The following is an 11260-nucleotide window of genomic DNA, read 5'->3' on the forward strand; positions in this document are numbered from 1 at the left end:
TAGGCTGGGCATAGCCTACTGAGTCATTAATAAAACACTAAAGGAGTCCTTTCAAACGTGGCTTTATGTGGTCTGTCCTCATTGGGTCAAAGCAATCTATTTATGCTTCTTCCTCACCCCTGCTATCTCTCCATCCACTCCTTTAGGTCTCCAGATAAAAGAGGGCTCATTGTGAACAAAGCAATGGGTTTGACAGAGCTTTGGACACCCGCAGCGGACCAAACCATTCTGTTTGCTCATGTTCGATAAAACAGGGGCTGTCTGAGGGTGGGAGAGACCATTCGCTTATGGGAGAGATGAAGAAGGACCATGAGAGATGTCACTGCAAGCTTACGATGCTGCACGCGTGTCATGACCTGCGTTTAAGCCTTTGGATGCTGTCAAAATATTCCTCCGGTTGAATAGATACCATAAAAAGAATATAATTTCCACCTGCTTCTTTCCACGTGTGATTTTACAAAAAAAAGCAGCAGATAATGGAGGCTTCATAATCCCTTTGGATGGCAATAACAACCCCCATGTAAATTATATTTACATCCACACCGAGAGCATGTGCTGCCAGAGATGGTGCGATAACTTCCCGGACTAGGGTGTTGCTATGGGAACATGACTCATCACAAGTCTTCCTGCTTTACCTGTGGCAGCTGCACAGTACTCATGAAAGCTATTTCGTGCTCCTTTTGTTTGCCAACCAGCAGTGCCGAGCCTCAATTTTCAATAACATATCATATCAGATGTCTGGGAAAACACAATGAAACACAGGTGCTAAAAAGGCTTTTGTAGCAATTTGTTACGTTTTGTTTTTTTTCACAGGAGGTACTGTATGAACACATTTAGTGCACTTCAGGACATGAGCCCTAACAGAGTGGGTCTGTGATTGAATCAAAATCACTCAATCAATCAGTCAAAACAACAGACTGTGTGAGGAGCGACACAGAAAAATACCTTGACCTTAATGTATTAATGTATCACTGTATTATTCAGTGAAACGTAAATCATAAACTGTATATGTCCTCATAATGAGCTTAAATACAGTTTATCAATGTGCACTGTATACAGGTGTTGAGCTATAAATACAATGGGAGTGAATGGGCCACCATAGACTTTAATGCATTATATACAGTAACTCATAATTACTAATAACCTGTACAACTCACCATAAGGAGCTTTTGTACACTTGATCAATGTGTAATAGTGAGTTTGTACAGTTTACAGTTACTGAAATATAAATATGAAGAGGTCTATATGGCATTGTTTTTAAAATGTAATAATTCAAAGAGTGTCACGTTTATCAATAAGAAAAGTCACTCATCTACAAATATTTATGCAAGATTTCACATATAAACTGTTGGTAGCATTAAAACTAGAGATGTGAATCAAAAATGCATTTAAATACATTTTTATTTGTCTGTCTTTTCTGATTATGCAACATGTTACACACACACACACACACACACACACACACACAGTAAATGTCTGGCAGATGTTTGAGCTCAGTTTTGTTTCTGTGTGGTGCTTCAGGTATGTTGTCATACACTGAGAAGTGTGGAGGAGGCCCATCTGTCAAACCACTACTAACCTTGTAAACAAAATCCTGAGGTGTCATTCACAACGGGCCCACGTCTTTTCATTCTCACTGGTTACTTCCCAGCAGGCTGCTCTGGTGAGGGTGAAACACAGCCGCAATAAAAACAAAATGTAGATGGTAGCTCAAGCAGTATGCAGGAAAGATGACCTTATTTATGATGTGTAAGGTTTATAAGATGGATTGGTTACTGCTGGGGACTGTATCCCTAACCTTAAGATCAAATATTGATCTGCACATGATGGATCATTGGAGTATGAGTCTGAACACAGCACGCTTTAAAGGTTAATGACTTCTGACCTTGTTTCTAACCCTATTCGTATCTCCATCCTTATACCGACTCAATATAAGTCAATAGGTCAACGTGAACAGTCTCAATTAACTGTCCACAAAACTAGATAAATTATATCATACTGTATTTTTTCCAACTACAAACAGCCACCAAATATGCTCTAGTTACGTGTGACCTGGATGTATGTGAAATAACCACCAACTTACCATACGCATGGAACCACAAGAGCAGTAAAAATGTTATTAGTTAAGAAGTTAAGAAGAAGTTTATGTGACGATAGACATATTGGTGTCCTTAATATCATGAGTAAAATCTATTTTGAAAACAAAATGTCTGCCCAACATCTGAAGTTGCTGCAGAATTAGGCTTAAAATATACAAGCTACTGTTAAGGACAGCATATGATTTTCTTTGGAGTGACGGAACAACGTTTAACTGCTATAATATTATTCAGTGTGAATATAAAGAGATCTCATGTTCGCAAACCTGCAGACTGACTAAGCTTTTTATATGCACACCTGGAGGCAGCGGAGCAGAAAGACAAGCTGGCGAAGTGTGAGCTGAATTAGGACCATACTGGTGGTTTTGCACATTTTAGTTCATTTTTCCAAAGCATTACGATTAGATTTTAAATTGATTTACTCCCTTCTAGGCAACTAGTGGTTAAATCAATTTCAATATGAAAATCAACTTGGAGAGAGCTGAAACTTGCTTGGAATAGATAATCCATCACATTTAGTTACTTTTAGCATTTTACTTATGTTATCCAAACATTGTAATGCAGCTTCAAGAAGGAACTGTTCTAGTAAATATCACTTGTTAGTGGTGTGTTCAAGTACTTGTGGGAAACAACGAAGACTTAAAGTATGAAACTGTTGCTTAGTGCATCTTAGTTTTTTGAAAATATTATAAACTGCATTATTGCCCAATTTGACTATCACCCAATAATAATATCTCTTTTAAATACAGGAAGACGTCAAACTAAATAAAAGTGACTAAATACTCTCTTTGATGGATTATCAAAGTAACCTTAAAATGGGAAATCAATCTAAAATCCATTGGCATACTTTGGAAAATGATTGATAGTAACACAAAGGACATAGAATTATTAGTAAATGGGCTGAAAAGTACAAAATAACTGGTCAGATCTATGAATGATTTAGTGGTTGAATAGCACATGATAAAGAGTAGTAAGGATCTGTGCACTGGTTGAGAGTCTGTCCAAAGGCATCATGTTACCCACGACTGTATCTTGTGCTGTGACTCAGAGACAAGACATACCAACTGCCAAGCTACCTAAAGCATGACCTGAGATCCTCCCCCCCACCCCATTCTTCCTGGCCTCTGGCGGTACTCTGTGCTCTTGAGACACAGTGAATTTAAAAAGGTACAAGCTCCAAGTGACATTCCAGGTACCTGGAGGGCCGCGGGGGAATTTTGTTACTGTGCTGAGATCACACTTTTATGTGAACATCCAAGGCACTTCCCTTGCTGCCTGAAGGTGATCAGGATATTGGTTTGTACGAAGGTCTGATGCTGTTATGTAAGATCATTGGTTAGAATGGCAAGTTGAAAGCTTTCAGAGCAGTCTTTGTTATAAGGCTGAGGTCGTGAGGTGCCCAAAAAGATCCATTTTGCTCTCCTTGTGCTCTGTTCCAGTCTCGCTCTGCCAGCAAAAACACGACTCTCATTGTGTTGCTCTGTTTGTTCACTGGCCTCATGATTCGATGTCATTTAACAATCTAAGATGTCCTGCTTCGGTCAACTTCGAGTAGATAAGCTAACCATTATTTTCATTATTGATTAATCAGTTGATTATTTTCTCTATTAAACAATTACTTGTTTAATCTGCAAAATGTCAGTCAAATAAATGTCCATCACAAGAGAACAGCAAGACGATATGAGAAGATTTTATGACCAAATACTTACAAAACTAACATTCCCATCAGCCTCAGCTGTACTGTGTGTTTAGTGCTAATTGGCTAATGTTAGTATGCTAACATGCTAAGCTAAGATGGTGAACATGGTAAACAATATACCTGCTTAACATTAGCATGTTAGCACTTTTATTGTAAGCATGCCACTAACATACCTGTAGACTCTTGGTCTTGTTTACTCATCATTTCAGCACTATAGACGAGTTGCCCAACACCTTGACTGATGTACAAGCTGAGAGCTGCTATCAATTATGTGTATTAGAGCTTAACCATTTAAGTTATTTATCAAGCATAAATGCCAAACATTTGCTGGTTCCAGCTTCTGAAATGTGAGGATTTGCATTGTAAATTGAGTATCTTTGTGTTGTGGACTGCTGTTCTAACATAAAATGCAAATATAATATGACACCTTTGGCTCTGGGGAATTGTGATGGGCTATTTCTCCCTATTTTCTGACATTTTATGAGCGAAACAATTAACTAGCAAGTCAAAATAATTGTTAGTTGCAGCCCAAATGTGGATTAGTGGGACATCTTACAGTCGCAGTTGCTATGTTTGCATGAATTTGCTAAATTGCTACACTTTCCTTGAGGCATTTTGGAGGAGACCTAAAACTGCAGAAGCTGATTACTCAACACACATAAAAGCATCCTCTAAAAGCAATCTAATTTGCGGTTCTAAAGCTGTGTTCAGTGCTTCACTCTGATACCTCGGTTAGGTAATACACCAGCGCTGAGAGTTATATTGGAGGTGACACCCCATCAGGCCTATAAATAGCTTTGCACTTTTCCCCCAAGAGCCCAGCTGTAGCTTTCTCCCAGGCATTTGATCACTTGTTTGTAGGGGACTGACATCACCCACTGCTTCTTTGACTTTCTGACTCCTTGCACACACAAACACATGCACATTAAAACACACACTGGCGCACACACACCCTCAGTGCTGTAGTGCTCCATTACTGCTGGAATACAGTATGTGAGACAGACTTTCATCTGCTGCTTATAATGCTTTTAAGAGGCAGTCGCTTCACAGATAGTTCGCCTCAGGGTTTCCCTAAACTGCATTTAATGATGACTCACCTGATCACTTTAAAACCTAAACTACCATCTGAGTAAAGCGAATTCTCTGATATTGTATCACTCTTCAATAAATAAAACAGTGCACTTAATTGGAGGGGATGAGGATTCAGGCCAGCACAAGCCTCATAACAAGTGGGAGTATGAAGCGAATGAAAACGAAAAAAGATATACAAACCCCTGCAGGCTGTGTCTGACCCCAGTGAGTCACTGTCTACACAAGCTTCTCCAGAATTGGGCATGACTCAGTAATGAGCACAAACATTTCTGAAGTGCACTTCGGTTGCTTGCTACAGTATGCTGCTCCAATTTGGTACCATTTTAATGCTCAGTGTTTTAGCAAACACTGATGGTTTTCAATTCAGAGCTAATTTGTTTTTATAGTGCAATCCTTTTTCTTTTAGGCTTTTCTTTATTCCACAAAGACACTTCCAGGAGGTATTTGGACATAGTTACACATAAAAAACTAAAGAAACATAAGGCGCAGATTTTTGGGGATAGTGGTGAACATGTTCTCACCTTCTAGGAGAAAACAAATGAAAGGATCAACAAAGAAAGTAAGAATATCCGTGTGGGGTACCACTTTCTGATAAATCCACCTTTGTACAGAGTTTATAAGTAGTCAGTAGTGGCTTTATTAGTGGTTAATACAGAATTTACTAATGCCTTACAGACCAGTTATTAACAAGAACAGGATTTAGGTTGCCAGGTTGTGAAAGAGCCCTTTGGATGGTGTGTTGGTATCACCCCATTTCTAAAGGGTTTGTAAGTTGTAATTAATGGCTGTATTAATAGATAATAAATCATGAACTAATTGGAGCTGATGAGTTAGCGAGCTCCAATGGATCGTTAGACAACTTAGCTTCTGGACCAAAATCAATTTATTAACATGTTATTAATGTTTACAACTGCAGACTAGATGGATTACTGTAAAAACGATTCATTAATGAGTTGTTAATATGTATAGCCACTGAAATGAGTGAGAAACTCATGACCATATATTAATGGATTAACAACACTTATAACTGCATTATTACCAAATACAGGAGAAAGGATAAAAACCAAACAAAGTGATTATTCACAATCAGGCAACTCCAACCTTCTTCTTGCTAGTGGCTTATACCTGATCTATAAAGCATCAATAATCCATCAATCGCAGTTTATAAACCCTTTATAAAAGGTGTCTTATTAAAGAAAGTGGAGTAATTATTTAATCTGTAGTAATGGGCTGCCTCTCTTTTCTTTCTACTCCTGGAGAATGCACATAAATTATGGCACAAAATGTGACACAAACACACTGGTTCAACTGTCTGCTGGACGTCATATTTCACAAAATAACAGCTGCAAGGATAAATACAGATACTTCTGCCACAAGGAAGATGGAACAGTGGTTGTCTTTGTGCTCAAATTTTATTTCTATGAGCACCTCTTGAAGCACTGTACTTCTTTTTTATGTGCCATGCAGGGGTGGAGGAGATTGGGTGTTGCAATGTGAATTTTTTATTTTGTTGATTGATGAGTTGCTTGATTGCACAGCAAAATTACTGAAACAGAATTGATAGAAAATAAGGGTTTCCTCATTAGAACATTATTGCTGTCTGAAATTCACCTACATTCATAAACACAAAATCACATGAGCCAAAGATTAAAACAAACTAACTGATTTCAGTTCTACCTACGGACCTGTTGTATATGTTTGCATACCAGACGCAAAGTATGATACACAGTGAATCTACAGTAGCCACGGGGCTATGAATAATTAATTCAGGAAAAGGATCTATTTGCCCCCGTGCCTCTCCGGCGCGCGTGTGCACCTGGTGCCATTTGGTCACGGCAGAGGCGTCTCCAATTATCCAGAAGCACATCCCTGGATTTCTCTGCGCCCTTTCGCCTCCACAGATCCACATTGATTGTGAGCGAGGCGTGATCAATGCGGGCGACACAAGAAACTCGCGCGTGAATAACTTATGCGGGGATGATTGATTTGTATTTGCGCGCAAGTTTGCGCGAGGGAAATCAAACAACCGGGCAGAGGGAACAATCTCAGCATAGGAATACTCCAGCGTGCAGGAAATAACGCGTGAATTTGGTTTGTTTTGCGACAAGGACAAGTTGTTCCCATGTCTCTGGCTGTGATTCTTCACGTGACATGTAAAAAGGATTTCAACAGGCATGCTGCTTTCTACCCTGGTCCTCCTCAGTCCCCCACCAGACCTGTACCTGAGTGGGTGGTCGTAGCTGCTGAGAGACATGCCACACACGCCCTGCTTCACTTTGCAAAGCTTTACTCCCGCACTTGTCCGACGTTAATGGGAATGAAGCGCCGAGTTTGAGGGGGAGATGGCGGCGAGCTTCAGCACGCTGGACAGCGCTCGTGGAAGTTGGAGAGGACGGCGGCGCGCGGACACGCGGGGATTTAATTGAAATGAATTTCGGGAGCCGCCGGAGGGATGAGCTCCGGGTGAGCATGGCTGGTTTTAAGTGCTTATTATCGCCAACAGGCGCAGGTAACCCGAGAGTGGACTTTCTGGAGTGAGACATGGACTTTGCTGAAATCATTTTCGCGTTGTTCATCGTCGTGGTCGCGGTCGTCTCGCTGTTGTCAAACTTGTTGGTGCTGCTATGTTTCGTCCACAGCACCGAGATACGCCGACAGGTGCCCGGCGTTTTCACCATGAACCTGTCCTTCTGCAACATCCTCATCACCGTTTTGAACATGCCGGCCACTTTGGTGGGGATTATCAGGAACCAGCAGCCCTTTGGGGACTGCGTCTGCCACACGGTGAGCTTTCTGGAGACTTTTCTGACCGCGAACACCATGTTGAGCATGGCAGCCCTCAGCATAGACCGGTGGATCGCGGTGGTCTTCCCGCTCAGTTACTCCACTAAAATGCGCTACAAGGACGCGCTGATCATGGTGTGCTACTCCTGGCTCCACTCCTTCACCTTCTCCCTGACGGCGCTGCTCTTCTCCTGGGTCGACTACAGCCACGTTTACGCGTCCTGCACCTTGCAGCCGAGCGAGGAAGGCAGCGACAGGATTAAGTTCACGATCTTCACCGTCGTTTTCCACGCCACGAGCTTCATGCTGTCCCTGCTCATCTTGTGCTTCACCTATTTGAAGGTGTTGAAAGTCGCCAGGTTTCACTGCAAGAGGATTGACATTATCACCATGCAGACTCTGTTCCTGCTGGTCGACATCCACCCAAGGTAGTTCACCTATGCATTTATATATATATATATATATATATATATATATATATATATATATATATATATGTTTCCTCAGTAGCCCTTTCAATTCATAATTCATGGTCATTGTTTTGAAAAAGCCTAATGTCTTTTGCTGTTTTCAGCGTGAAACAAAGATGTTTAGCTGAGCAAAAGAGCAGAAAGCAGAGAGCCACGAAGAAGATCAGCATCTTCATAGGCTCATTCATCATCTGCTTCGCTCCTTATGTAATTACAAGGTAAGTCGAATTCATAGTAAATCATTTCGTGTACTAAATGCAAAACTCCTGTGCAACAACTTAAAAGCTAAATGACCCCATTTGTAACAACACAGCTTGAGCAATTACCTCGTGAGTAGCCAAATAAGGTTAAAACAGCCTGAATATCATCTCTGCACCCAGACTCATTAGACTTGCTGTCCTCCAGTAAGATGCAGATCTGTCACACCATTAGATCACATTAGAGACAATTCAACACATGAAGTGCACAGTCACATTACAGTTCTTCGCTCTAACCATGCTGCACATTTTCACCTGATCTCGAAACAATGAGACGGCCTTGCCGTGCTGCTTCCACTGAAACACGCACAATTCAGCTGTAAGACAATAAATACAGTACAGACGACAAATAGTGGCTTTAGTACCTTACCTGGCTAATAGTGGCCAGGTAAAAGAGGATATGATTCAGGGGCCCAAAAACCTGTTGTCAGCCAGATGTGGTGCTGGTGATCCATCAGTTTGACATGTGTGGTAGGTGCACATATGGGAGGCGAGAGGGAAGACACACTAACAAGAAAAAGTGTCTGAGAAAGGAGTAACCTCCTGACCAGGCCTACCTACTGGAAGCATCCTTATGATAATTCCTACTCATTAGCATTTATACACATCGTCTATTGACGGTAAAAGTGTAATATTCTTCGATCTCTGCGGTGTGACCTTATGCTTTGATGACATTTTTGTTACATAACGTTATCTTAATTAGCAAAACATAAAGTACTGTATGTAAATTATTGGAACGTGAAGGGAGCTGAACCAATTCTGGTTCCATTTTTAAAAATTACAATGGATCTTACCTTTGAAATCTATCCCCATCTATATATATATATACATACACACATATATATATACACACTGTGGAAGATTTGAAATACCTACATAAAAACAAATCAAACAAATAAATACAGTGAAATATAATACACGTATATATGTATTTCCTCTTTATGGATGCTCCATGGAAGATTAAAATTGCCATCTCAAAAAAGAAGAAGCTCTCCTGCACCTCCTCGTGAAAACTAACGATAAGGCTTTGCATTGAATATTGTCAGGTTTAAGCTTTTCTCTGATGGACAACGCTGAAATGCAATACACCTCTTCACTTTGTTTTCTCTGTTGTTATTTGATTTAATGTGACAAGGAAAATTCATGTCACAATGTGAAACAATTCATTCAGTTATTGGAGACAAAAAGCCTAATAATTGTCCTTTAAGGTGTTTTTCATTTAATTATGACACAGTAAATATATACATAAAAGGAAATACATATTACAATGTGTATTGTATTTCACTTTACTTCTTTGTTTGATTTGTTTTTATGTAGGCATTATGAGTCTTCCATACTATTTGTTTAATCATAAACACTTAAGGTGCATATTTCTGACATAGTGTACCATTTAAAAGTCATTATGTTAGTGGAGCAGTATCCACAATATCCACATAAAGGCATAAAAATGCACCTAAGAAATGATGGTGAACATAGAATAATGAGTATTGAAAGAGCTGCCAACTGAACAATTATTACCCCCGTCAGTCTGAATGAAGGCACAGGTGACGCATAATGCCCCCCCTCCCTTTTTTTGACCTCCCCTAATCATTTTCATACAGGCCATGAATGTTTTAAAGGCTCTATAGGTTCAGTCTTACCTAATCATTGTTCTAAACATTTGAAAAACTGAAGAACAAAAGAGCTCCGAATGGCACCTTTGACTAAAATGTACTGTGTTTAGTCATGTTTCTGCTGCCGCCCCTTCAGGTTGGCCGAGCTTCTACCTTTCGTGGACGTCAACCGCCACTGGGGAATCATCAGTAAGTGCCTTACATACAGCAAGGCTGCGTCCGACCCCTTCGCCTACTCCCTCCTACGTCAGCAGTATAAGAAAGTCCTGGTTACTGTCGTCAACAGGCTGCTCCGCCGCGACCTGTACCCCTCGTCTGGCCATAACAGCTCTTTAGACACAGAGAACGACTACTGTCTCCAGAGGATCAGCTAATGGCAAACACTGGGACATGACAGAAACACACTACAGGCCAAAAATAAGGGTTGCCTCTTGGAAGAAGGTGGGCGGACGGAAAGAATGAGGAGAAAGACAGAGAGGACAGGATATTGTTAGGAAGGAAAAAGAGAGCAGATAGAGGGGACAAATTATGGGTGGGGGATGAAGAGAGAGCAAAAATAAGGACGATAGTGGGTGGAGAAGAACGAGAAGACAGCAATGAGGGGGAGGATGAACGGGCGAAGGGGAAGACGGATATGGAGCGACGGGGACGATGTGGAAGACGTTGGCCTCTGACAGCATTGGTAAACAAAGGATGGCGATGGCAAAACACACAAAACCACACAGACCAGACAAATCAATTTCATCGAATAAGTCATGGGTTCAGATTAATCTCAAACTGAAGGCTCACACTGCTGGAGACGGGCCCTTTCTTCACTTTGAGAGACGTATAAAGTGGCCTTTCGTACTCTACCAACCACTTTCTAATGATTTTGGCAAATCCACCTTTGTGCTGCCACAAAACGCAAGGACAGAGCTAGAAGCTGATGGTCGATAGGAAAAGGAGGAAACACTATGTTGTTCCTGCTTCAGGATAATGTACTTTCAGTGAATGGATGTAGACTCCACTGCTGCACATTATTACCATGTTCTGTATTGACCATGTTAGACTACATTGCAGTGTCATGTCAGTCACTGAATATTGATGCACTGTCTAATTCTCTCAGAGCTACTATAGTTCAAGGAGCCAAAGGCAAATGACATTTATGATATTATATGATAAGGCTGGTGGTATTCTATATCTTTGTTATTGTCAACAAGTGCCATGAAAAGACCAAAATCAACAATGTGATACTTGCTCAATACTTTCT

The 11260-nt window shown here is 40.8% G+C and overlaps 1 protein-coding gene across 1 annotated transcript; it reads left to right on the forward strand.

Moving 5' to 3' along the window:
- The first annotated feature begins 7428 nt into the window (after window positions 1–7428).
- On the forward strand, window positions 7429–10385 carry gpr78b (G protein-coupled receptor 78b). Its single transcript, XM_070930066.1, has 3 exons — window positions 7429–8099; window positions 8246–8359; window positions 10148–10385. The coding sequence occupies exons 1-3, from the start codon at window positions 7429–7431 to the stop codon at window positions 10383–10385; spliced, it is 1023 nt and encodes a 340-aa protein (XP_070786167.1).
- Window positions 10386–11260: the final 875 nt, after the last annotated feature.

This window comes from Enoplosus armatus, chromosome 23, assembly GCF_043641665.1.
Source record: "Enoplosus armatus isolate fEnoArm2 chromosome 23, fEnoArm2.hap1, whole genome shotgun sequence".
Classification (NCBI taxonomy): Eukaryota; Metazoa; Chordata; class Actinopteri; order Centrarchiformes; family Enoplosidae; genus Enoplosus; species Enoplosus armatus.